Here is a 27,831-nt window from a genome sequence, read left to right as displayed (position 1 = left end):
TGTTGTACTACCACCTACTGGAAAAGAATCAATACATGTAGAGCTTCGTAAAATGTCTCGTTTAAAAACACAGAAAATACTGCACTGCTGTATTTGTAGAATAAGTGAAGTTTGCTTAGTCTACACATCTGCTGGAAATGGTCCGAACTGTTGTCAAGGAAAGTTTATGAACAGTTAACATACTCAACCCCCCCCCCCCCCCTCAATATTTTTCTAAAAATAAAAATGACAAGAATAAAACCGGAAAAAAAAAATTATATATATATACTCTCTTTATTTTTTACACACATACAATATCATCCTTGTTATAAATGTATACATTGGCATTTTAATCTTTCTAGTATTGTGAGATTTGAATTCTATGTAGAGTCTTTAAAATGGGCCCACTGAGTTTTCGTCCTCTCTCTGCAATTCAATTCAGTTTAATATGATTGGCATCAATTCATAACTTCCATTATCTCTATGCACTTTACATAGAGAGGGGAGGGAGGAGAGAGAGGGACCAGGATATAATGAAAAAATGTAATATTTATAGATGTAGATATTGATGATAGCACCACCAGGTCATAATAACAATAATAATAATAGTAATAATAGTAATAATAATGATAACAACAATAATAATAATGAATAATGCACTGTTTAATAAGAAGATGTGCAAAGAAATAAATAACAAATCATTTCCTTGTAATAGGAGCCTATTTCTCTTGGGTAGGGGATTTCACAGTGTGTTCATGCAGCGACCTCATGCTCGTCCTTAAGTTTCTATTTTATCATCAGGGAAACGCACCAGTCTCATTCAGCGGAGCCGCACTTGGAGGCTGAAGACGGTGAAAACAAAGTGATGGTTTCCTCTCTGCTCGCTCTCATGTTCCTCCTCACATCGACACCCGGTAAGACACGAACCTGGCTTTACATAACGTATCCAATCGACTTTAGATTGCTTGCTCTCACTGTGTTATGGTTGAGGGAGGGAGCAGAGTTTACTCACAACAATGTCATATTGTAGAAGGTAAACGATTTGAAAAGTTCTGAAAAAACAAGTACAAGTAAAAACTTACAATAACTCATTATGACCCGTTTGTTTTTATAATTTTACTGAATCAGCAAAGAAATGAGTGCATGAAGGAAGATATTTAAAAGGGAAGTAAAAGTTATAATATTTCCTCTGAATTGTTTTGGGGAACAAGCATAAAATGGATATAACTACAGGAGCCTGCAAACGTTTTTTACCACCTAGTTACATTACATCAGTGCTCATAACTCAAAAAATGACATTTAACCGACACGTCATTATACATACTTTATACACTTATAACACTTTAAAATCGTTGCCATGTCTCTTCACATATCTTTCCTTCAGTAATCTGACATTGTTTTTAAAGAGAATAAGCACCATGAAACTAGGATGTGGTCACATACCACCCTGTTATTACATTCACACGTTATCACTGAGAGACAGGAACCCATAAATAACCACAGTGGGTTCAAGCTCATGGAACATTCGCACGTCCACTGAGACACTAGCCCAGTAGTTTCAAGGTGCTTCCTTTAGTCTGTATATGTCTCCATGGACTGACTGCAGTTTACTTCAGCAAATATTATTATTGTTACATTGGAAAAAGCTATAGAAAATAATTTATTATTTGTATATTTTGTGTATTTATTTATTAGTGTTTTCATTTTTCAATCAGGACGTTTTTACCCCATTTTTAAAGCATCGACTAACTAATTAAAACCTAAAGAAAATAAATACTTGAACAAACATGAGTGTGATAATAAAAAACACTTAAAACAAGAGAAATTGTCTTTGAGGAAATTGTATCCAACTTGTACTATGACTTTTTAGTTTGGTCTATGGTCCCGTCCACTTACATGGAGGAGACAAGGTTTATGACCAATACTCCAGCCAGCCACTAGGGGGTTTTGGCTTCACTGATGTGGGCCATCCAATACACTAATATATTTCACTCAGTTCTGGTGTCAACAATCCAGCTCATTAACACAGTGAAATGAAGTTGACCTTTTGCTGCTCTCTCCCAGTTGCACAACAACTGGGACATGAGGTGATACTGGTCCAGGCAGGTGAGAGGGTGGTGCTGCACTGCCCTTGTGACGTTAATCGTACTGGTGATGCCGAACCCATCTGGACCAGTTCTACCGAGCGGCAGATGGCTCTGAACAACGTGTCCTCGGCGCAGGAGACCGGTGTGCTGGTTCACGGGATGAGTCTCGTTATTCCCCGTGCATCTGGAAGTCATCAGGGGAACTACTCGTGCTCTCTGGGGTCAGTTTTCATTCGCAGGTTGATGATTGGTCAGATGAATCTGGATAGCTCTTCTTATTTCTTATTTCTGTTTTTCTTTTATGACATGAAAGGAATTCCAGCTGCCAGTCCCGGTTCACAGTGACAGTGACCCCAGCACCGTCCAGAGGTAATGAAGAGAGGAACGATTACTCACAGATCTGTTACTCACAACAGTCCTGCAGATTGACTTGCCCTCATGTAAACACCCCAAGAATAAATATGACCAGCAACGGCATCACATGGCTCAAGGTAACCACTGATTTGTGACTGAATAAACATTTTTAATTGCTCATTGAGTTCATGCTTAGAGATTAAACTTTATTTTCCATCTTGTAGGAGGGACAGTCGTCACCAAATGACGGTTACTTCCCGATTGCGGAAGAGAACCACAGTGGTGTTTACACCTGTACTAGCCACGTGAATAATATGACCTCTACAGTTGTACTTCAGGTCAAACCACAGAGTAAGACTGGCACTTTATCGACACGGTTGTCCCCATCAAAGTTCATGTGTTCTAAAAACTTAGCTTTCTCTGTTCTTTGCCCAGAAAAGATGAAAACTGCAGTGATCCTTTCACCGCAACATGAGGAAGTATTTTATGTGGATTTGGGTGAGCCTCAAACTTGTAGCGCTGATACACACACAAACGTTTCTCTTTTCAAATCACAACTTTTAAATCTGTCTTTTCCAGGTTCAACAAAGGTGATAGTTTGTGAAGCTGTTGCCTGCTCAGTCTTTGACAGGTTGATCTGGTTGAATGACAAATCTGTCAAAACTACCAAACGGTAAACACTGCACTGCAACATGCACGCAGCAGCGACTCTGCTGATGTCAAACACAGTCACATTAACACTCTTTCATAATCCTCATCCACTTGGTTGATTTTTCCAGGGCACCTCGTGGTGAAGAAAACAAGATAACGGTATCTCTGGTCTTCCAAAAAGTGTCAGAAGAGGATCTTTTAAAAAACTACACCTGTAGACTGCGATCCACCTGCCAGAACGTCAGCTCCGTCACCGTTACTCTCAGAACAGGAAAGTCTTGTTGTCACTGATGAATCCATGTTTCTTGGGGGTCAAAAACTGTGGGTTTAGAAATGTGACGCTTTAAATTAACTATGTGGCTCTCTCCATTATGAATCGACAGCTCGCCGTTCTTACACGCCCCTGATACTCAGCACTGTGGGCCTCGTGCTCGTGATGACTGTGACCCTATTTATCTACGTGAAGTTGAAAATTGAAATCACTCTTTTCTTAAGAGACACTCTTGGCTGCCATAGAAGAACTTCAGGTAGGAGTCAAATTGTGTGTTAAATGTTAAATTGATATAAGTTTGTTCTTTTGTTCGGGGGGTGCAGACAATTGCAATGCAGTGACAGAGCTGTTGTTGTTCTTTGATTAGATGGAAAATGCTACGATGCCTTTTTGATGTGTTATGAGAGCGACGGAGGCGCAGGACTCAACGCTCAGGACAGGAAATTGCTGCAGAGTGTTTTGGAGGAGAGGTTTGGTTACAGCCTCTGTCTTTATGATCGTGACGTCTTACCAGGGAAAGGTACGTGTTAACATTGACCTCACATTTCTTCATATGAATGGAGTCGTGCATAATCTGAACCCTGGTTGTTTGCAGCTGCAGCGGAGGCCGTGTGTGACTGCATAGAGGAGAGCCGGACGGTGGTTCTGGTTCCCACCTCTCCAGATCCTGGTCTTGGGTCCGGCCTGCTGAGTGCCATCCATGCTGCTCTTGTGGAGCGGCAGACTCGCTTGATTTTCATCACGACTGAGACAACGGAAGTGTCGACGCCAGGTTCCCTATCCGAGGCCCTGCAGCCTCTCAGTGAGGCTGGAGACTGCGTCACCTGGAAGGGCCCGAGCTCCATGTTGTCCTCCTCCTCCTTCTGGAAACAGCTACGCTATCATCTACCGGCCTCACGGCAACCTTCTAAAATAAATCATCTACCACTGACAACCAAGGGTGTTGCCTCATGGCGAAATGTTTAACTAAGTTAGAAATTCACATCTTATGTCACATCTATGTTTACTACCATCGTGTATTCTGTATTCACAATAAAGAAATTAAATCTATCTTTTCATGTTGAAGAAAACACTGTCCTTGGTCTTTGCTGCATTTACAAATGGATTTATATATGAGTAAGGAGTGTTCTTGAGATATACAAATACTAATAAGTTATAGATAAAGGAGAAGGTGGGGGGGCCTGTACGTCCGGATTTTCCTCTGGAAATTTATTTAGTCGTTAAAACTTTTCATCTTTGCAGCCTGCATTCGATTCTGTTAAAAATCCGGACCTGTAAACCTGCGTGACACGGAGCAGCAACACATGTGTTCTGTTGTTCTTACAGCACAGTGCAATATATCAGAGTAATTCTAAGAAGTGCAGTTCATATAGGAAGTGGCTAACACAAACAACGATTTCTGGGGAAACCTTTCAACAACCCCACAGGAAATCGTATATATATTTCTTTTGAAAAAACATCACCTTTAACACCTGCTGCCAAGAGACGGTGCAAAATCAACTGTGGGGAAACAACACGAACTCTTCATCTGGTAAGTAATATCAGAAAAAAACTGAAACTTATAAAGAACACTTGTATAATCAGCGTCATGACATTTTGACAGATTCAGAGACACAGGATGCAAACTGGACACATTCTGTTTTCATTCATCTTTCCCATTGTCCTGGATGGATGCTGTGTGGGAAGTCATCAAACGAAACAAACAGGTAATTCATTTACTGTATTATTATAGTTAACGGTGTCTCCTTGATTTAGAACATACAGTTAAAATGTATATATCTAAATGTCCGTGGTGCAGCTGCGGGACTCCCAGGTCTGCAGCAGGATGCTAGACATCAGCACTACAGAGCCGTGGAGGGGGAGAGCTTCATGATGCCATGTATAAGATCTGTGAGCGGACACATTAACGTGGTGTGGTCCAGGACTGGAGGACGTGAAGGTCCGTCCTTTGACTGTGGGAAAGTGTTTCCAGCTGAGGCAGGACATTCTGGAAAGTACAGCTGCCTCACAGGGTAAGCAACCACGTTACTCCTCCTTATCATAACCTTTGTTGTGTTTCATATTTCTGATGAATCTCAAAAGCTGCTTTGACTAATACAGCGAAAATCTGCCACAAGATGTGAAATCACAGAGTAAATATTGATTTATTTTGAGATTGCGACACAATATAGAATATTCATTCAGATGTTTTGATATATGAGTTTCACATTTTTTTATAAGTCATCCTTTAAACCACAGGTCTTCAACAGGGGGTCCTCGACCCTTAGGAGGTCCGCGGAGGTACTACAGGGGGGTCGTGGAATTTTGGGTTGATTAGACATTTTTTTATATTTTTTTAATTTAAAATTTCTTTTTCCAACCAATCATTTTTCCACATGTTAAATGTCTTTAAATACACATTAACATGAATCCAACATATTGTAGCAAACGGACAAATGGAAGTAGAAGACGTTATCTCTCAGTCAGCAATGCAACACTGCAGCTCCTAATCCTTGCATGATTTTAAAATAAACACATGAATATATGAACCTGTGTATTATTTGAATAGCTTACAATATAAAACACAATTTATACAATATATATAGTTGGGGGTCCCTGCTCCTTCTCTCCACCAGTTTGGGGATCCTTGGCCTGAACAATGTTGAAGACCCCTGCTTTAAACAACACTCACTTGCCTAAATCACACCAAGATTCAACAGTGCTCTTCCTTAAGCCCTGAACAAAACAAATGACCAGTGTGAAGCCAATCACATAAACAGATCTTGAGATAAATGAGCCACAGACAGAGATTTCTGGATTCGCTGAATTGACCTTATGTCTCAGTACAAACAGTCAGTGAGCTGCTTAGCATCAGCATGTTGCTGGGACGTAGCATCCTCGCTGCACCAAACAAAGCTGCTAGATTTCAGAATCACAACTTAGCATCAAGGGATTTTAGCAGCTGTCCAACCTACGACAGAATCTAAACTTAGACTTGGTTAGTATATATATATATATATATATATATATATATATGTCAAATAACTGGTAGAGGCCAAAGTCCCCTGCTCCAACCATTCAATCATTAACCAAACTAATAGTAATCCGTAAATAATAATTAATTTGTAAGTCCTAATATATTATTAATATCATTTCATCACATTTATTCAGATTCTTACTAACAGTTCCCTGCTGTCCAGGGGCAGCGTGTTGTTCTTGCACCTGCAGGTGGTGGAGGAAACCAGTGTGGGATGTTTCCAGCCGGAGGAGCTCAGCGTCGAGCTGCTCAACAGCGCTGGTGGGGAGGTCCCCTGCCCGGGACGCAACTGCAGCAGCAACACACACGTCCGATGGTTCAAGGTGGAGTGCATGTATGAGTAGGATTTTCAGTTTCACAATGGAAACGTGTGACTAACAGCAAACACTCAGACACACGTTCTCTCTTGCAGGGAAACACGTCTGTGTCTGAGCTGAGTCGAGCCACCTGTGAAAAGAACGGGCTGCTCCTGCTCTGTGAGGTCAAAGGCAAATATGATGCAGGGGTATATTTCTGTGACAGACCAATAATGGAGCAGGGAGTCACATGGACACTCAGGAGGGCTGTTAAAGTCAAAGTTGTGCGTAAGTGCTGTGTGTGTGAATCATTGAATGTATATGAGGAGGGATGACAGGACAATGCAAGATGGCAGCGTTCGATATTTCAGCTCCATTTCTGGATAGTGAGCATATATAGACGTGGGCCACTTAAGGCACTTCTGGTCATCTTATACCAAGAAGCCACGGTACCGAGCTGCTCTGGTATAAATGTGATGATCCACTTTGAGGTGCTGTAACATAGAAATTGACAAACTTGGTGAGGAAACACCACAAGCCATATATGCTTGTGTACCATGACGCCTTGTGTAGTTGTGTATTATTACATATTTATCTATTGAATTCACAGCACAGAATGTGTTTAAATATAAAGGACACATCTCCACTTCCTGTCCTACATCGCAGAATTGTTTTGGCCTAGAATTTGCCCAGCACTTGGGTGGTCTGCTCCAGTTGCCGAATCTCTACATACATTACATGTGTTTTTTCCAATAAACACATTGGCTGAAGAAGTGACTTTATTTCTCAAACCAGCACACAAGACAACAAGTGACCCTCCCAGGATTGTGTATCCTGCTGACAACATGACAGAGGAAGTGGAACTTGGTGAGTACACTGAAAAGTGATTAAAGCTTAGCACTATCAGAATTAATAACTAATATATAGTTTTAAACTGCTATAGAGCCATATTTAGCCATTGTCATATTAAAAGTATATTACCATTATAACTAACCTATAAAACTTATTTTATGTTATTGTCTGTCAAATGATGAATTATGTAATCTTCTGAGTTTTTACTGTATGAAATGTTTATATTTGAATATCTGAAACACTGACAAAGACACGATGCTCTTTTCTCTGAATGCCTGACCTCCATGAAGCTTTATGAAATCAATTATATATCTCTTCTTTCGACATTAAGGTTTAGTTACCATGTTTTTTTACTCGTTCTAGGTTGGCCTCGTACTCTGACCTGTAAGGTACTTTTTCCTTATGAGAGTCAGACCACAGGGGAGGTGCGTTGGTTCATGAACTATGGCGGCAACAAGGAGAATACGACTCTACTGGACATGAAGACGCCTCAGTGAGTCACATTCAATCTCAGTGTTTGCTTTTGCCATCAAGTAAATGTGTTTGGTTGGGTTGTGCATGCTGATGATTCAACTTGACTTGCGTTATCAGTTTTGATTTGGAGACGAAGCAGCTGAAATGCTTTCCCTCATTCAGACAGAGGTCCGACATACTTGAAGAATACAGGATCCTACAGGAGGGCGTCATAAACGAGGTGACTCCACAACACTTGGACCACACATACACCTGCATCGCCAGTAACGCTATTGGAAAACGCAATGTCACCATTAGGCTCAAGAGGAAACCTCCAGGTAATATCATTTCTTTGTTTTATTAAAGGTTCGGTGTCAAAGATTTAGGTCTATGGGCAGAAATTGTGATAGTATGTGTTGGAGCTATTTATTTAGTTGTAGTACTTAGTGCTGTTTAGTTTATTATTTTGTTTAGTGAGTATTTAGTTTTTTGGTTATTCTCCGTCAATTTGCTTGATTTCATTATGATTAGATTTCTATTAGTATTCTAGTTTATTATTTGTTTACTTTAGGTGTTTCTTGTTTATTATTTGTGTTTTGTTTCATTTGGGCACGGTAGGGGGGGCACCTGAAGTTATATAGGTAGGCTGTCGGTAAGGGACCAGCATGCACCTGGGTGGGCAAATGGTTTTTTACCGGAGCGGGAGAGGCACAGGAATTTTCTTTGTTCTTTGTTTGCTCGCTGTTTGGTTAAATAAACCACGCTTTTCGCAGAAACTGGACATCTGTTTGGACACTATGTTTTTCCCATCCGCGTACACCACAACCCATGGTGCAACAGTGGCCCTTTGATTAGTATAATTCGAAGTTTGATTTGATAGGTTTATCTGTTTGACAATCGGCTGCTACATAAGTAAAAAACCTGCCCTTGGACTCAAAGGAAATAAGCTTCAACACTGGACTTGTTGCATTGTGCGCATTATGGACGAATGGAAAGCAGAGATTGTTTAATCACCTTTTGGACTCAGCCACGGCGCGCATGCTGCTTCTGGCCCAGATCGACAAGACGTTCAACCTTCTCAAAGAAACCGGTATGTGATATAACTGTAAAAAGCTGTAATGGAAAACGGCCAAACGAGTGGAGTTTGATACAGTATCTCACAATACATGGAGTTCAATGAGTGCATGGTTGAATCGCTACATGTCTACTTTTACGCACGGCCACGGCGCATTCATTTATTCATAAAAAGCCGGCCGCAGTGTGTGTTTGTTTGATGAAGAGGATCTGTTGGTCAATAAGCATCGTGTGTTTGCAACTTGCTCTTATGTGCGCTTGTGGACTGTCATTGGTGTAATAAAAAAGGAAAGAAAGCAATTAAAAGAAACGGAAAAATGTCTGATGTTGCTGCAACGGAGGCTGAAGAGCCGTCATCAAAAAGAGTTGTTAAAATGTCTTCTAAAGGAATGGAATACATTGTGATAAGGTATCAGGAAAAAAGGAGTGCAAAATGCAAACAAGCTAAAAGATGCATGGAACATATGAGTGCGTTGATGGCATCAATACAAAACGTTGATTCAGTAAAGAATGAGCTTGCTGTGTTCATGCAATGTTACCAAGACGCAAATGAAACCCATACATCTTTTATGAGTCTACCTTTGCCCAAAGATGAAGTTGAAAGGCAAAGCAAATACTTCTTGGAAAAAATGACAATGTTTTGTGATTTCACTGACAACGTAAAAGGCTGGCTCTTTGAGGCGGGTCATCCATATGTTGAAACAAATAAAGACGATCCTGACAATCAATGTGTTGCTGATGGAATACATCCTGAAGATAGTGCCTCCAATGTTGCAAGTATAAAATCAAGTTCGCTAAGATCACACTCCCGACTATCACGGAGTTCATCAATATCATCTGCACGTATCAAAGCTGAGGCCGATAAGGCAGCGCTTGTGGAGCGCATCGCTGCGCAAAAAAGGAAACATCAAATAGAAGCGCAACAGGAAAAACTGAGGAGAGAAAATGAACAACTTGATCTTGAAACGGAACTGGCAGCAACAAAGGCAAAGCTTCAAGTCTTGGAAATCCGTTCACAGTGTGGCTCAAAACATTCAAACGGCATGAACTCTTATTTTGAAAGGAACAACTCTCACGGTGCGAGTGAATTAAATCCCCATGCCAACACCTTTGTGCCTGATAAAATAAAAAAAAAAGATCATGCTCTTGGTTTGTCTGCTCCTGAACTCCAACCACCAGTGGTTAAGCCTAAACAAAAACAAATGGATGAAATGACATTAAAAGTTGAAGCTCCAGTTCATGTGATGCAAACTGTAAATGGAACTCAAATGGGACATGCTCACCATCAAACTGCTCTGACTGACAACCATCAAAATGACATTGTGAACATTATGCAAAGACAAAATGACATTGCTGCGTTGCTTGTCCAACAAAATCTGTGCTCTAACCTCCCATCTAGGAATATCCCTGTTTTTGATGGAGACCCACTCCAATACAGGTCTTTCATCAGAGCTTTTGAAAATGGAGTGGAGGAGAAAACAGACAATTGGAGTGACTGTTTGCACTTTCTTGAACAGTACACCAGGGGGCAGCCAAAAGACCTGGTGCACAGTTGTCAGCACTTGCCTTCAGAGCAGGGATACCACCGAGCCAAGAGTCTTCTTGCGGAGCACTTTGGAAATGAACACAAAATTGCAGCTGCATACATGGAAAAAATACTTACCTGGACACCTGTAAAAAGTGAGGACATTAAAGGGTTGCAATCATTCTCTTTGTTTCTACGTGGATGTTCAAACTTAACAGAGCAACTGCTGAACATGAAAGAGCTGGACTTACCATCTAACATGAGGAGCATCATTGTGAAACTTCCTTACAAGTTAAGGGAAAGATGGAGAAATGTTGCTTGTGATCTGCAAGAACGAAGAGGTAACAGAGCAATGTTCGCTGATCTTGTTGGTTTTATTGAAAGACAAGTCAAAATTGCTTCAGATCCAGTTTTTGGCAACATTCAAGACCCACAGCTCACCAACTCCAAAGCTTCCACTGTTAGTCACTTCAAACAAAGGAAAAAGGGAAGCAGCTTTGCTACTAACGTCACTACAGTAAAGGATGGAGTCATAACTCAACATACAGGAAACAAGATCAAGTCCTCCACTCTCAACTGCCTGTTCTGTTCACAAGTTAATCATTCAATGGACCAATGCTCACAGTTCAAGATGACAGTACACAGGGACAAGATTAATTTCATTAAAGAAAAAGGAATCTGTTTTGGTTGCCTGAAAAAAGGCCACACTAGCAAATACTGCAGGAGTCGTTTGGATTGCAACGTGTGTCACCAAAAGCACCCAAGTGTCCTTCATATAGAGCGTCAGGATAAAGCCACACCCTCTGATCAACAGTCTGTGAGCTCTTCAAATGTTTCACCTGCAGTGTTTCAGAACCTGTGGCCATATTGGGGCCGGTCAGGAAGATGCCTCCATTTTTTCTATTGTTGCAGTCAAAGTCAAGAGTCAGAGGAGCAACAAAACTGTGCAGACGTATGCTTTCTTGGATCCTGGGAGCTCAGGAACATTTTGTACGGAGAACTTGGCAAGAAAATTGAATGTGAGAGGTAAAAGGACAAGTATTCTGTTAAGAACAATGGGTCAAAAGAAGATAGTAAATGCTCATGTGTTGTCAGGACTGGAAGTGTCTGGTCTGAATATGAATGACTTTATTGAGTTACCTGATGTTTTAACACAAAAGAACATGCCTGTCTCATCACTCAATATTCCACGACAAGAGGACGTTGATCAGTGGTCGTATCTCAAGGCTGTTCAACTTCATGACATTGAGGAAGGTGTTGATCTGCTCATTGGAACTGATGCACCAAAAGTGATGGAGCCTTGGGAGCTCATAAACAGCCTGGATGAAGGACCTTATGCTGTCAGAACCAGGGTCGGTTGGGTCATTAATGGTCCACTTCGTGGTGGGAGCAACAAGAATAAAAGTGACTGCTCTGCTGTAACATCCAACCGGATCTCTGTTGAACATCTTCAAGAAATGCTGGTTAAACAGTTTAACCATGATTTTAATGAGAGGTCATCAGATGAACAGATTGAAATGTCCAGAGAGGATGTCAAGTTTATGAATGTTATGAATAACACCACAAAGTTAATTGGAAGCCATTACTGCATTGACTTACCCTTCAGGCAGGAAAACCCTCTCATGCCAAATAATCGTCATGTTGCAGAACAGCGCCTCCAGAGCCTGAAAAGAAAGTTTGCCAAGAATGGTCAATTTAAAGGAGAGTACATCACATTTTTAAACAACATGGTGGCTCAAGGATATGCTGAAGTGGTGCCTTCTGATCAACTTAAACAGAGTGATGGAAATGTATGGTATATCCCTCATCACGGGGTTTATCATCCCAGAAAAGGCAAGCTGTGAGTTGTTTTTGACTGTGGAGCAGCATACAAAGGGACGTCACTGAACTGTCAGCTTTTACAGGGCCCTGACTTTACCAACTCTCTAGTTGGAGTCCTTGTTCGATTTAGACAAGAGCCCGTTGCAGTAATGGCCGACATCCAAGCAATGTATCACCAAGTTCATGTTTCTGAAAAGCACATCAACTTTCTCCGCTTTCTCTGGTGGCCTGGGGGAGACGTTTCACAGGCTCCAGTGGAACATCGCATGAAAGTTCATTTGTTTGGAGCTGTGTCGTCACCAAGCTGTGCAAATTATGCATTGAGGAGAACAGCAGATGACAATGCCGAACATTTCCCCCATGAAGTGGTCAATACAGTAAAGTGTAATTTTTATGTCGATGATTGCTTGAAATCAGTGGCCTCAGAGGAGGTGGCAGTGCAAGTGGTCAAGGATGTGACTGCGCTTTGTCACAAAGGAGGATTTAATCTTTCCAAATGGATCAGCAACAGCCGAACAGTGCTGCTGTCAATTGCTGAAGACTGCAGAGCAAAGGAAGTGATGGAGCTGGATTTGGATGTGGACCAGCTTCCGATGGATCGAGCTTTGGGGCTACAGTGGTGCATTGAAACTGACAAATTCAAGTTTAGAACCTCAGTGCAAGAACAGCCACAGACAAGAAGAGGTATTTTGTCAGTGGTCAGCTCACTTTATGACCCCTTAGGTTTTTTGTCCCCACTCACCATTCCAGCCAAGCTGTTGTTACAGGAGCTTTGTAGGAGAAGCTTGGGGTGGGATGAAGCTATCCCCCATTCTCTCTCCAAGAAGTGGTTTGAGTGGTTGGAGGATCTTCAGAAGGTGGCTGAATTCAATGTGGATCGCTGTATGAAACCCAGAGACTTTGGAGACCCTGCCACTGCACAGCTTCACCACTTCTCTGACGCCAGCCAAGTTGGATATGGAACAGTGTCCTATTTGAGACTGGAAAAGGATGACAGCGTTCAGGTTTCATTTCTGTTGGGAAAGGCCAGAGTTGCTCCACTCAAGCAGACAACAATTCCTTGACTGGAACTCACAGCAGCAGTTCTTGCAGTTCGAGTTGACAAGATGCTTCAGAAGGAGTTGCAACTTAAGCTGGAAAAGTCAGTTTTCTGGACCGACAGCACAACTGTTCTTAAATACATCTGTAATGAAACCAGACGATTTCAAACTTTCGTGGCAAACAGAGTCTCCTTCATCAGAGGAGCATCAGATACTGATCAGTGGAGATATGTTTGTTCTAAGGAGAATCCAGCAGATGATGCATCAAGAGGAATGACGGCAGATAATTTCCTGACAGGCAGGAGATGGATAAATGGGCCGAAGTTTCTCTGTGGGCCAAAGGAGGTTTGGCCTAAATTGGATGCTGATCTTCATGTTATTCCTGCAGATGACCCAGAGGTCAAAAGGGAGTTGACTGTAAATTCTGTTGTTGTGGATTCTGAAAGTGCCACAGATCGCCTGCTCTGTTACTTTTCATCCTGGACGAGACTAAAAAGGTCTGTTGCCTGGTTGTTGAAGGTCAAGAGAACTCTTGTGTTATTGGGACAGAAGAGAAAGGAGCTGTGTGCCTCTAAATATCTCAGCCAGGACAAGCTGGAGCCAAAAGAGCAGGAAGTGAAAAGGAAAATTCAGAGCTTTAAAGCCACACTCAAAGGACAAATCTTGACTCCTGAAGATCTGGAAAAAGCAGAACAGTCAGTCATTCAGTATGTACAAGAACACAAATTTAAAGCTGAAATTTCCTCATTGAAGAATGGTTGTAAAATTGTTGCAAAAGGGAGTCCTCTGTACAGACTGGATCCGGTGATGGATAATGGAATCCTCAGAGTAGGTGGTCGGCTGGATAAATCAGCATTACCAACAGAGTCCAAACATCCAGTCATTTTGTCCAAAGATTTGCATGTATCCGTACTGATTCTGCGTCATATTCATCATCAACTGGGACATGCAGGAAGAAATCACATGCTGTCCAGGCTGCGGCAGAGGTACTGGATCATCAATGCAAACTCTAATGCAAGGAAAGTTATATCTGACTGTGTTGTTTGCAGACGCAACAGAGGGAAACTCCTTGAACAGAAGATGGCGGACTTGCCTGAGGAAAGAGTGGTGCCTGATAGAGCCCCTTTCACAGATGTTGGAGTTGACTATTTCGGGCCCATTGAGGTTAAAAGAGGCAGAAGTCTTCTTAAAAGGTATGGAGTGCTTTTCACCTGTCTGACTAGCCGTGCTGTGCATTTGGAGGTGGCACATATGTTGGATACAGATTCCTGTATAAATGCTGTCCGGAGGTTCATCTGTAGACGAGGCCCAATCTCCACCATCAGGTCTGATAACGGCACAAACTTTGTTGGAGCTAACCGGGAGCTGAAGGAAAGTCTGGCTGGTTTAAATCATGGCAAAATTCAGAGAGCGTTGGTCCAGGATGGCATAAAATGGAGCTTTAACACACCAGCAGCTTCCCATCATGGTGGTGTTTGGGAGCGCCTGATTCGCTCTGTGAAAAGTGTTCTGACTTCAGTTCTCAAACAGCAAATTCTCGATGATGAAGGGCTCCAAACTGTTTTTTGTGAGGCTGAGGCCATATTGAATGACAGACCCATCACTAAAGTCTCTGATGACCCGGACGACCTGGAGGCACTCACACCTAACCACATTCTGATGTTAAAGGGGAAGCCAATCATGCCACCAGGACTGTTTGACCGCAATGATTTGTACATCAGGAAAAGGTGGAAGCAAATACAATACATGGCAGAACTGTTTTGGAAGATGTGGATTGCTGAATACTTACCAATGATGCAAGAGAGACAGAAATGGACAAGACCAAGGAGAAATCTCGTTCCTGGAGACATCGTCCTCATTGCAGACGCTGCAGCCCCAAGAGGATCTTGGCTGATGGGGAGAATCTTGGATGTGAGAGCAGATGCAAAGGGCCTGGTACGCTCTGTGCGCCTTCGGACCAGGACCAGCATTCTGGAGAGGCCTGTGACGAAGCTCTGCCTGCTGTTGGAAGCAGGAATGTGACACCATGGACTTTCTCTCTCTCCCCCTCCCTCTTTTTCTCTATATCTCTCTTTTGTTGTTTCAGGTACATCATAAAGAAGAAAGTGAACTGAAGCTAATGCATGAACTGTCTAGTCATAGATTGGGTGGAGGGAATAGCTCCTTTGATAAATTAAAGTAATTGTGATTTAGTGCACAATTAGGGGCCGGAATGTTGGAGCTATTTATTTAGTTGTAGTACTTAGTGCTGTTTAGTTTATTATTTTGTTTAGTGAGTATTTAGTTTTTTGGTTATTCTCCGTCAATTTGCTTGATTTCATTATGATTAGATTTCTATTAGTATTCTAGTTTATTATTTGTTTACTTTAGGTGTTTCTTGTTTATTATTTGTGTTTTGTTTCATTTGGGCACGGTAGGGGGGCACCTGAAGTTATATAGGTAGGCTGTCGGTAAGGGACCAGCATGCACCTGGGTGGGCAAATGGTTTTTTACCGGAGCGGGAGAGGCACAGGAATTTTCTTTGTTCTTTGTTTGCTCGCTGTTTGGTTAAATAAACCACGCTTTTCGCAGAAACTGGACATCTGTTTGGACACTATGTTTTTCCCATCCGCGTACACCACAACCCATGGTGCAACAGTGGCCCTTTGATTAGTATAATTCGAAGTTTGATTTGATACGTTTATCTGTTTGACAATCGGCTGCTACAATATGTCAATTTTGTATCCACAGCTTGTTTCTTTCCACTGCGCCCATGTCCATGTATTGCCACTGTCAAGACGTGATACGATCTAATGAGTGTGTTTTGGACTTGGTTGTAGTGAAATGGCCGTCACTGGTTGGGTTCCCAGTTGCTTCTTTGCTGCTGGTGGTCGTGGTGGGAGTGAGTTTGCACTTGAAGTGGCTGGAGCTACAGATTATCTACAGATCCCACTTCCAACATGGGAAACATGACAGAGGTTAGAAATCACAGACACACACACACTTGTCTCTCTATAGTAAAGAGGACACTCATTGACATAATGCATAGTCCCTAACCATATGTGAGAGTGTGGCATGGCTGCGAGCCGCGTCCAGGGGTCCCTGCCTCTTTGTTTGTTTGTCTTTTGGTGTTGGGACGTTGTTTTTTCTTTTTTCTTTTGTTGTGGGATTATACATGTTTGTCTTTATGGAAGGCAATGAACGTACACATTTCAGTAGAGATTCTGACAATAAAGTATAATCTAATCTATCCTTAACCATCAAAACAAAATGGAAAACCCTGACCCTAACCCTCAAACCGATTCCTAAAATGTTTTGTTGACTGGTCCAAATGTCCTAACTATGATAGTATTGAACCAAGATACCCCCTCATAACTATAGAAAGACATGCACACACTTCAGAGGACATTACATTGATTCCCTGGAGACTTTCTCTGACTTAAACCATTATAACTTTTTTCCTAACCTGAATCTGCTGTTAGGCAGGTCAAAGGTCATCACAGCAGTCACACAATCAAAAATAGTATAATAGTATACTGATCATTTCCCATCACACAACCAAATCTCTCTCTCTAAACTCATGACTCGTTCAAAGTGTCCACATTTACACGTTTCATGTTTAGGTTTCATAACTGAATTGTCTTTGACATCTGCCGAGCCTCTGTTTCAGATGAGAAAAGGTTCGATGTGTTTCTGTCCTACGTGTGGAGCCCCATGTCAGCAGAGCTGGAGAGAGGCTGGACCCCTTCCTCCCGATCAGGATCCATCACTGATGAGGAGGGTAAGCCAAGACGTTCAGTGTACACGTATCTGGATTTCATTTTCATGTACCTAAAGAAAGTAAGGACTTGTTTCTATTGACAGCATGTCCATCAAGCCTGGACCCACTGAACACTGAGGAGGGGGAGGCCACACAGAGACCACTAGAAGTGCTACTGCGCCAAGTGTTAGAGGAAGAGTGGGGGTATCGCCTCTGCCTGGTGGAGAGAGACATTCTTCCAGGAGGAGGTCAGTGGAGCAGCATGTGTGTCAGTACTTGTAGATCAATCTTATCTGAGTTGTAGACCTAATGGAGTCAGGACATTTTGGTAAAGTGAGTAAATTAAGGCTGGCGATGTCAATGTAATGTAAAGTAATGTATCCCTCGTCCAAGTTCCGTGGGAATCCGTTCTGTGTTCAGATGTAACTGGTGGTTAGATTAAGGTTTGGTACCAGTTGGTCCTGGACTGGTAGTGTTAGTAATACGGTTCGGTTGAGCTGTCCACAATAAATGAAAAGTCCTAGGAAGGACAGCTGTGTTGTGTTGTATTTGTGTGTGTGTGATGTCTGCAAAGATTCCTGATCGATTCCATTTTGTATTGCAGCCTATACAAATGATGTGACTCTCGCAATACAGAGAAGCCACATGCTTATCTGTCTCCTGTCCGCCGACTACCTCTGCGACAGCAATGGAGTGTTTGAGCTGGAGTCAGGAGTTCAGGTAGGTTTACGTTTAAGGGCAACTAATGTTGCGTTCACTGCAATCCAGACTTTTCATAATCATGTTCTGGATTGCTACTTGGTCCATCTCTTTAGGCTTTGCTGCAAAAGTCTTCCCTCAAACTCCTGCTGATACAGACGTGTAGAAACTCTTCATCCGTCATCCAGGACCCCCCACTTCCTCCACTGGTCCAAAGGGCCCTGAAGGTGCTCCCGAGTCTGAACTGGACGTCAGAGGAACCTGCCAGAGGAACCAGCAGATTCTGGAGGTCTTTGAGGAAGGCCATGCCCGATCACAGAGTGACAGTGGTTTCACTTGTGTAGGACCAGTGAATACATTTTTTCCCCAGTAACATTTAACATTCCAAAAAGGTGTTATGTCCATGAACATTATGTACTGAACTGAAACTGTGGCATCATTAACTAACAAATATGTAAAGAAAATCATCATTAAATCAAGTGAACCAACCTTTGTACCAAGAATACTAATTGAAATGTTTCCTAGCATTAAGAGTGAATACAACATATAAAATATTTATACTACTTAGTGAACAAAATGTAAAAAAAGAGACATTTAAAGAATTAGATTATATTTGTCTGTAACAGTATAGGTATAACAACATTATGTTGTGAGGTCTACCTCATCGTGTACTGCAGAGCGGACATATTTGACACAAAACATATATCCAAAACTTTTTTTTTAATGCCTTTTAAATGTTTTCAGGAGAGTTTTGCTTGACTAGTCAGGTCACAGCAGTGGGTATGGGTGTAATTGACTTGGGGAAATTCTGCACAACAGTAAGATAACAAAAGGAATTTAAAGTTTACATGTTTGATCGTGGGGATTTTCCAGAAGGAGTTTCAGGCACAGGAGAAGTCACTGAGGTACTGCAGGTTTCTAATTTTAAAAATAGTTGGGCTAGACTTCAGAAATGTGGGCATTCTAATGTTAAAGCTGCAATGCAAAGTGTTTACGTAAACATTACTAACCTGCTGTACACTTTAACCACCCACAAATCAATAGACATGACTGTTACCAGCATCTGAAGTTATATTAGCGCTGAGTGATTTGGATCTTCACACAGTTGTCAACTAAAAACACATCAAAGTCCTTCAGTGAATGGAAAAGTTAAAAGGGCTTTCGTCAATGTGAAAGTGATACAGAAAGAAATCCAACAAAACCAGCGATACTGGTAAAACAAAACCTAGACATCAAACAAAGAGCTGCCAATAACGTGATACAGCAGGGGAAATGCGAAGTGAAGTTGATTTATGATGGTTATGTCCATCTTATATATCAAAATAAAAATTGGGGTAAATAAAAAAGTTGTACATTGATGTTGAAAAACTGAGCAAAACAATCAATCTACGCATGTAGTCTAGTCACTTGCCCCCACATCAACAAAAATGATCATACTCACACTCCCGTTTGTGGATCACAAAATAAAACACAATCGCACTTCAATGTACATTTTTTACACAAATATTAGACGACTAAAAGGAAGAGTCGCTCAGGATCGCACCAAACCAAGAGGAACAAGCAGGATGCATGGGAGGCATGACGGCTCTAAAAGGTGCTCGATTTTCTCATCAGCCCGCAGAAGGAAACTGTAGATTTGTTTTTTACAGTTTGAATAATAGTCTAATGGCTCATTTACTTGCCCCCCGTCTTGATCTCAGTAACTCTCATCACAGGGGCTCGATGGCTCTCCTCCCCCTTAGCATCCGCCAGTAGTGGTTAAATGTGTAAATGTTCATTTAGAGAGTACCACAGAAGGCTTAAATTATTCTTCAATGCAGGAGGAATCACCTGAGCCTTCATAGATATTTAACCTATACAAAAGGATCTATTAGTGACAAACTGGGAGTCAGTTAGGGTTTATCTGACTGGGCCTTCAGCTTCCTTTCCCACAGTTTTTTCTGATCAGAGAAGCCTTGCTTGCCCTTGTTAAATGAATTAGGTCCTGCAGATGTTGGCGTCTCCCTGAAAAGTGAAAACCCGAAACAGAAACATGTCACACGATTACTATCAATTCATTTAGGGAGAAAAAGCTAAATGTACTCATAGAAACCTGAGGAAACAATCCGATTGTCTTTATACCTGCCAATGTTCTTCATCCTCATCTTTGCTTCTGGAGGCATCTCCTCAGGTTCACTCTGCATGTGAATAAAAAATATCAGTCAACTTGTGCTTATTTGTTATTTATGCATTAACACAACCATGCACACTTACGTCATCACTATCGTCAAATACTGATGCCAACCCTGACTTTTTCGGGGGGACCGGTGGTACAGGCTCTTTGGGTTTCTAAAAAAGGATGGAAGATGTGGGTTAACTCAATGAAACAAAGTAATCGAGCAGTATCGCACTTTACAAAATGTAAGAACAACAGATACTGACATTTAATATGTTTAACCAGATAATATTTGACCCTTTTGGATTAGATTAAACTTTATTGTCATTGTGCAGAATGAAACGCAGTTTGTGTTTACTTGATAAATTACTTGAATCATTAGTTGACTAGTTTTATCAATTGACTTGTGAGTAACTCTTGATGTTACTCATGATTCAGCACCACTCAAAATATTGAGGATTTTGGCCTTCATCGTTTTTTACCTTCCATAAAAGGACGATATGTTTTTACCCCATCCATTCGGTTGTAAACAAGATTACATTCTGAAGAGATATTGTATGGAAAAGGGAAGAAATGGTAAAATTTTGGTGTGGATCCGGATCAGGGGGCAGATCCACGACTCCTTTTCACCACTAACAGAAGGTATTTTTCAATTCCCAGGTTATCACAATAAACAATAAAGCACATTCAGGTGAGTGGTATCAACCAGTGTGTGAAATCTGGTGCAGCTAGATTGGACTCAAGGGAACTATTGTTGGCTCCAGTGAGTGCCATTTAGTTTGGATCTGTGGGGCCATTATAACCTATGTGGGTGTTCCACAATCTGTGATGCAAGTTACAACACAAGTACTACATCATATAAACCAGTCATCTATGCAATCAGTAAATATGCAACAAAATACACTCACTGGTGCTCCAAGTTTGATAGATATGGGATTGGACTTCTTCCCCATCTTGGCGGGCATGCTAAAGCCTATTTTGGGGACTTTGCAGGGCGCCGGCGGGTCGGCCGAGGATTCGTCGTCATCCTCCTCGGGTGTGAGGTGCTGGGACGTGCGTTTGACTGCGGACCCTTCTGCGCGCGCAGTGCTACAAGAGACAGGCTTAGTTTTCACTCTGCCTCCCTCCTCCTGCGGCCCTGCTTGAGGCAAGACAACTCACCAAGGTGAACACATATTTGCTGGGACCTGGAGAATAAATAAACGCTATCACCTGTACCTGGGTGGCTGTGATTCTAGCCATCAGCGAACCATAGGTAGCTAGTGTTCGACTCTACCACATACATCCACATGGGGACACTGTGTGCGTTAAGTACCGATGACATCAGGGTTTTATTTAACTACGCTGGTACCGTGCGCAAGGTCTGAGAGCAAATAATAACATTGCTAGCTAGCGCTAACTACCTTTACACACACAAACACACTGGCTAGGCTGACACTGTTAGCAAGCGATCAATAAACCTATGAGCTAGAAGCAAGTCGCTGCTGTACTGTCTGGCTAATGCTAGCCGTACTAGCATAATAGTTACAGTCCAGTGTATTCGTCCATAGCTACACAGGTAACGTTGCTACAGCGTTAGCATTAGCTGGGTCACCGAGATGTAGCTTAGCTTGGTGTCATTTTACGAATATTCCCTCTGTTTTGCGTCAGTCGTGTCCGGTATTGATAAGCAGGCATCGCATCGAGCTAACACAACATATTGATTAGTTATAAACACAAGTGAGAAGCTAAAACAGCTCAAATATCACCTCCGTCGTCGCTGCTGCTGCTGTCTCCGCTATAGTCCGCCATCGCTGCTCTTCTCGGACTCGCCGGCAGATGTCGCCCGGTCTCCTTGAGGCGTCGCGCGCTGTTTACACAAGAAGAAGAACATGGAGGAAAAGTGACAGCACGGTGAGCTAACAGGCGCAAACACGTCGCGTGTGTCGTCCCACGCTTTTGGTTGAGGTGCTCATTGCATCGGGGGGTTCGTTAACATCTCACTTTCTTTGGGGATGAAGTTAAAAACCAATGTTAAGATCGCATTTGGACGCTTTTAGCCTGGACGTTGTGCTAGCTTCACGCTAGCTAGCACAACAATGGAAGATATGTTTGTCCCTGTTGTCACTTAACTTCAATGTGTCTTCTTTCTTCCAGGTTAGTGTCGAACAATGAACCAGTCAACATGGGGCAGACACTGTGTTTATGCTCCCGCGGCTCCATCACCATCGATAACAAGAAATATTACTTCGTCCAAAAACTAGATGAAGGGTAAGATGGCATGTTGTGTTTACCCAACTCCATTTAACTTCACCCTCAGGGTGAAGTACGATTCTATGTGTGTTTAGCAAAACATCTATTTAAAAGGGCAAAACTAATAATGGATTAAAGGCCAAGGCCCAACAGTTTCTTTAAGTTTAATCAGTCTGCAACAAAATGTGATAATACACCCATAGATAATTGCTCTGTAAGTGTGGCTGGTTATTTTCATCAAGATCCATGCACCTTCCCCTTGTAAAACAGTGGATATGTTGAAAGATCCCCCATCTTTGAACGTTAATACAGGTGAAAATAAGTATTGTATCAGTTTGCTAATCTGAATCTGCACCATAATGTAATGGCTATATAATGGTTTCGTCCCTGGCCCGTCCTACTTCCTTCCATCAAGTTTCATGGAAATCTGTTTAGCTGGTTTTGTGTAATGTTGCTTACAAACAGTCAGAGGTGGAAACTTATCCTCCTTGTCTGAGGTAAACAATTCTTATGCTTTCAAATGATGCTGTGGATTATTGCTCTGACATCCATTGTTGTCCATAAATACACAACTGATCCCCACTGTAGTACTAGTGGATGTCCTCTTAGCTTATAACTATAAACATGGGACCTTTATAGTTTTGGGCCAATCCTACAAACACTTTTTTGCTGCTTTTATAGGATCTGTTTATTTTTTATAAAAATATGGAATATCACCAGCCTTATCCCTAAAAGTCTACTTTGCTCTCTTCAAACGCTGACCTGTTTTTCCATTTTTCAGTGGGTTCAGTTATGTGGACCTGGTTGAGGGGGTAAAGGATGGGCGCTTCTATGCCCTGAAGAGGATTCTGTGCCATGACCGCGAAGGCCGCCAGGAGGCTCAGACTGAAATGGAGATGCATCACAAGTTTAATCACTCCAACATCTTGAGCCTGGTTGCCCACACCTTTGTTGATCGTGGAGGAAAGAGTGAAGCCTGGTTACTTCTGCCTTATATCAGTGTAAGTAGATGAAGTAGTTTAGAATGACAAGAATAGCCTTGAGGCTAATGGTCTGACTCTGATATATATTTTGTTTGTGTGAACAGAAAGGCAGTTTGTGGTCCGTTCTGGAAAAGCTAAGAGACAAGGGGAGCTCAATGCCTGAAAAACAGATTTTGCAAATTTTTCGTGGCATCTGCACTGGACTCAAGGCCATTCATGAAAAAGGTTACGCACACAGGTACATTTTCTCTACAAACACATGTATGCAACAAACATTTCAATGCATAGGATCAGTAAAAAGACTCTTGGACTAGCTTCATGTGCCAAAACTGTCTGTATAGAGTCCCGGTGACTTGCAAAAAGATTGTGCAGAAATATCAAGCAACTTTCTACTCAGAATTGAATGAAGAGCACATACTCTGATTAGCTGAGTTTAGCTTATTACAGTCTATATCCCAAAGAAGGTTGATCTCTCTGATTATATACATTTACTTTATATCATCACCAACTATCCAAAACCAGGAAATGTAATTTAATCTTAGATCAACTAAAGAATGATATAAGTATGATTCTAATATTTGCAGATTGTCGTGTAACATTCATGTTAGCATTTACTCACTTTTCCTAAGTTTTCCTCTTTTTAAGAAGACATTTCGTAAACATCTGAACACATGCAATTTATCTGTTGTGATTTGACAGAGATCTGAAGCCCACGAATGTGCTTCTGGATGAGGATGACAGGCCAGTTCTAATGGACCTGGGCTCTATGAACCGGGCCAGGATTGAGGTACGGGTATTTTATATAGTTTTAATCAAATTCTGATGCATGTATCACTGATTTTCTAAACATGATGTCCTCAAAATGATCCTCATCTGATGAATTTAATGAAACTTAATGTGTGGCAGGTTAAAGGCACCCGAGAAGCCATGACCATACAGGACTGGGCAGCCCAGCGTTGCACCATTTCCTACAGGGCTCCTGAACTCTTCAATGTAGAGAGCCACTGCATCATAGATGAGCGCACTGATATCTGGGTAAGGCCTTGTTTTATGTTGAGTCCCTCCTGGCTTGTGTGTGTTGTTTCATGTTGTTTTCTTAAATTTCTCTGGCTTATTTACTCACCACTTATTTTTCTCGTCTGTCGCGATCCTCCCACTCTGCCATCAGTCACTTGGCTGTGTGCTTTACTGCATGATGATGTTGGAGGGACCATATGACCTGGTGTTTCAGAAGGGAGACAGTGTTGCCCTTGCTGTCCAGAATCCAGTGACCATCCCACAGTCTTGCAGGTGAGTCTTCAGAATTGAACATTTTTACAGTGTAACTTAAAAATTCCCACATTATATTCCATGGAAAAGTACAACAAATGCTACCGTTCCAAGATAACAGTAAGTAGGTGTAATCGATAAATGAAACTTTAAAACAGCAGCACCAGAAATATTATACCCTGGAATTTGTTTGCAGAAGCCATTGTTACAACACGTTTATTTTTAAGTTGAAAAGTTGCTTATGCAGGTTGGGGAAGTATGTTAAATATATGTTCGCTCTAATGTGGTGTCTGTTTGTTCCCAGTTACTCTGAGGGCCTGCAGGTGCTGCTGAGCTCCATAATGGTGTCAAACCCCCAGGAGAGACCAAACATCAGCTGGGTTCTCGACCAGGTACAGGACCTGCAGAGTCGCAGCCCCAACACCCAAACCAACATGGTCTGATGTCGCACAGTTTATTAGATTTGGGCCCTTTGCACACATAAATGAATGCATTTTATTTTTAGCTTGTAAAAAACATTATTATTTATTGACTTTAATGTTAACGCTCTTTGGTACAGACTCTCACTCAGCTTGGGGAACTTGGCAACAGGCCGATCCATCCTGGACTCTTGTATTCCTCACAGATTTACCAAAAACATCTGAATGGCCTTAAATGTAGTTTGGACAATGTGAAAGGTTTGCTTCTGATAATGTAGTGGCTTTACCTTTCATTGTCAAAGGGACGGTTTGACCGGGTGAAAATTCTACTTTCCTCGAAGGTTACATGAGAAGATAGATAACAGTCTCACGTCGGTCATTCAGTGTGAGGCTGGAGCCAACAGCCTGTGAGCTAAGCTAATCACATTTTAGCATAAAGATTATAAGAATGATCACGTTCCGTATCTTGTGGAGTTAACCTGTACAAAACACACAATATTAAAATGACATGTTGTTAATGGTTCAAAGGGATGCTTATATGCAGAGCCCAGACAATATGGAGGATGGGATTCTGTGGGCTGATGCTGATATTAGGGAGTCAAATCCAAATTTACAATGATTCCTAAAATAAGGTTAACAAACCCTTATGACAAAATTTTACTTGAGGCTTGATAATTGACAGTTTAACCATAGATTTTATTTTATTTTAACTTCAATTAAGCAATTAAACTGATTATTTTACGAAGAATGTAAATGCACATCTTTACTGCATTGTTTACTATGAAAGGCTCATATTGGCTGAACTTCTACTGTATTTCTATTACAGAAACATACATCACAGTCTTAAAAGTTGTAGTTATGGGGAATTTTTTAAAAGGGATAAAAGACAGAAGCCTCGGTCATACCTTCCTGTGGACGAGGCTTCCTGAGTTCAATACATATCAGATTACAATACCAACTAGGAAGATGTTCCAATTTCCTTTTATTGTTTATATAAGTTTTGTGTGTGTAGCATCATGTAGTTGTTATACTCATCAATGTCCTAATTCTCCACACTATCCCTCACACTGTGTCGGGTGGGGAGACTTTTAGAGGTGGTGTGCTCCTCGCCTGCAATGCTGAGTTTGAACACAAAGTGGCGTTTCAGAACCACAGTCGCTGCCCCACATACAGACGTGGCCATGGACCATGTTTCTGTCTCAACTGTTGGGAATGTGCAAATGGACTTTAAGTAAAACACAGCAAGGAAGTATTTGCTTTCACCAAAAGAAAAGAAAATCGAGGCAAAGAAAACAGATGTTAATGTTACACACCAAAACAACTCGTTCAACGCAATACAGGTTTTTTAACACTGGCAGTCAAAGTCTTTGCCATAGCATTATACCCCAATTTTTACTTCACATTTTGCTGTAATGCGTTTTTTTAATAGTTTAGTATTTTCCATTCCAGCTATGCATGTGTTTGATTCTGGGATCCTGTCGTTTGTAAGTGTGGTCTGACTCATCTGTTCTCAGGGTTCACCCACATCTCAGAGTCTGATAGTCCTTCCTAGTCGACCTAAACGGTACCTTACCAAACTGCTATGAAATAAATTAAGATAAGATTTTTGCTTTTATGAGTCTGTAATGAAGTAATACCGGACCACGTGAGAATATAAAAGGTCCCTGACTGTTAATATATGCAGTCAATTGTTGGAAAGGTAACATAGGTGACATACTATTTTAATATATTTTTCTTTTAAATGCTAAGTTTTGAAATGACTATGAATTTCTGTGTGGCTGTCAATGGCGAGCTAATACTGGTATCACTCACTGGAGTGTAAGAGTGTGTTATTTGATTATGGAGACATTTGTTGGCATTATTTTTCATCTCTTCTCTGCACAGTAAAGGATAAAAAAATATGAACTATGGAGCCCTGTGTACACCGTTTTTAATATACATGTGAAATAAAATTGCATCCTATATTAAGTTGTTGTCAAGATAATTGACAAATACAATAACCTCCAATATGTTGTCAGTCACATGTGCACAATATGACCAAAAGTATTCAAAAGCCACTTGTAATTACTGATTTAATTACAGAGAGAGCATATTTAGGGCCGGAGCACCGAACAGGGTGAGGTCCTATTGAAATTGGAGGGATTATTATTATTATTATTTATTTATATAATTTTTTGAGGCAAATTAATTTGCTTTTTGAGGGCTTTAACATGCTCAAATTCTTACCAAAATTGCAGAAAATTAGAAAGTGGTGAACATTTACGTAATCTGGTGTAATTTTCAATGGGCGGGGCAAAATGGCTCAAAAAGTCTAGAGGTGCAATTTGAAAAACGCAACCGGAAGCCCACCATTTGCATTTAGTGGATAACATTCCCCATCTGTCATTGGTGGATTTTAAGTGGTGGTCCAAGCACCTGGTTTAACTTTTCACTTGTGTGTGATTTATTTTGGTGATAAAGGAAAAAGGAGGGGCTCTTTGCTTTGGCTATTCTGAAGTGTCACATAATCTACCAAGATCAATTTGTACCTGATGAATACAAGTGTTCCTAATGTTTCACAAAACTGAAATAAGGCTCTTCCAAACAGGGAGGCTCCTCAAACAACAAATCAATTTGACTCTACATCTTGAATACACATTAGTGCTATTCTTCATGTTCCTATCACAGGGTAATTAGAGGCAGCTTCAGTAAGTCGACCCAACAAGCGACAGTGGTCCAGCAACCAGTGGAGGTCAGGGTTTATTAATGATATGCAAATAGTTATTATTATTATTATTATTATTATTATTGTATTAGTCATAATTTTTTTTTATTATTATTGTATAGATTAGACCAAATGTAAAAAAGTAAAGAAACATTGTTTGTCTTCTGTTGCTTTGCTGTGTTGCACACTAAAGGAATCACACTGATTTGTTG

The 27,831-nt window shown here is 41.3% G+C and overlaps 4 protein-coding genes and 1 long non-coding RNA gene across 10 annotated transcripts; 3 read left to right on the top strand and 2 right to left on the bottom strand.

Moving 5' to 3' along the window:
- The first annotated feature begins 720 nt into the window (after positions 1-720).
- Positions 721-4,392, top strand: LOC128438449 (interleukin-18 receptor accessory protein). The gene is made up of 10 exons (XM_053421034.1): positions 721-893; positions 2,044-2,287; positions 2,380-2,557; positions 2,645-2,771; positions 2,856-2,918; positions 3,000-3,093; positions 3,200-3,342; positions 3,455-3,598; positions 3,710-3,862; positions 3,938-4,392. Exons 1-10 carry the CDS (start codon positions 845-847, stop codon positions 4,306-4,308), a joined length of 1,566 nt encoding a protein of 521 aa, XP_053277009.1. The 5' UTR covers positions 721-844; the 3' UTR covers positions 4,309-4,392.
- Positions 4,393-4,713: 321 nt separating this feature from the next.
- LOC128437963 (interleukin-18 receptor accessory protein) lies at positions 4,714-19,307 on the top strand. Its single transcript, XM_053420317.1, has 13 exons — positions 4,714-4,873; positions 4,946-5,048; positions 5,141-5,354; positions 6,522-6,681; positions 6,771-6,942; positions 7,450-7,521; positions 7,870-7,999; positions 8,143-8,297; positions 16,239-16,376; positions 17,069-17,179; positions 17,263-17,406; positions 17,763-17,878; positions 17,974-19,307. The coding sequence occupies exons 2-13, from the start codon at positions 4,961-4,963 to the stop codon at positions 18,199-18,201; spliced, it is 1,728 nt and encodes a 575-aa protein (XP_053276292.1). The 5' UTR covers positions 4,714-4,873; positions 4,946-4,960; the 3' UTR covers positions 18,202-19,307.
- On the bottom strand, positions 10,000-16,123 carry LOC128438239 (uncharacterized). Of its 5 annotated transcripts, none has more exons than XR_008338317.1 (4): positions 15,209-16,123; positions 13,455-13,562; positions 11,699-13,359; positions 10,000-10,883 (listed from the first exon to the last, which is right to left on the bottom strand). It is a non-coding gene; the product is annotated as an uncharacterized LOC128438239 (long non-coding RNA). The 5 variants fall into 5 exon arrangements; XR_008338314.1 differs by lacking the exon at positions 15,209-16,123 and having other exon boundaries at positions 11,699-12,222; positions 13,122-13,359; positions 13,455-13,926; XR_008338319.1 differs by lacking the exon at positions 13,455-13,562.
- Positions 18,563-21,820, bottom strand: LOC128438167 (PEST proteolytic signal-containing nuclear protein). The gene is made up of 5 exons (XM_053420645.1): positions 21,761-21,820; positions 20,921-21,150; positions 20,111-20,185; positions 19,979-20,034; positions 18,563-19,861 (listed from the first exon to the last, which is right to left on the bottom strand). The coding sequence occupies exons 1-5, from the start codon at positions 21,801-21,803 to the stop codon at positions 19,750-19,752; spliced, it is 516 nt and encodes a 171-aa protein (XP_053276620.1). The 5' UTR covers positions 21,804-21,820; the 3' UTR covers positions 18,563-19,749.
- On the top strand, positions 21,771-26,508 carry stk16 (serine/threonine kinase 16). Of its 2 annotated transcripts, none has more exons than XM_053420443.1 (8): positions 21,771-21,905; positions 22,149-22,262; positions 23,026-23,245; positions 23,332-23,465; positions 23,927-24,014; positions 24,134-24,262; positions 24,396-24,517; positions 24,801-26,508. In XM_053420443.1, exons 2-8 carry the CDS (start codon positions 22,177-22,179, stop codon positions 24,937-24,939), a joined length of 918 nt encoding a protein of 305 aa, XP_053276418.1. In that variant the 5' UTR covers positions 21,771-21,905; positions 22,149-22,176; the 3' UTR covers positions 24,940-26,508. The 2 variants fall into 2 exon arrangements, with proteins under 2 accessions (XP_053276418.1, XP_053276497.1); XM_053420522.1 differs by having other exon boundaries at positions 21,893-21,978.
- Positions 26,509-27,831: the final 1,323 nt, after the last annotated feature.

The sequence above is a fragment of the Pleuronectes platessa genome, chromosome 1 (assembly GCF_947347685.1).
Source record: "Pleuronectes platessa chromosome 1, fPlePla1.1, whole genome shotgun sequence".
Lineage (NCBI taxonomy): Eukaryota > Metazoa > Chordata > Actinopteri > Pleuronectiformes > Pleuronectidae > Pleuronectes > Pleuronectes platessa.
Note: the sequence above shows the minus strand (reverse complement) of the source record. Positions and strands in the feature narration are given on the sequence as shown.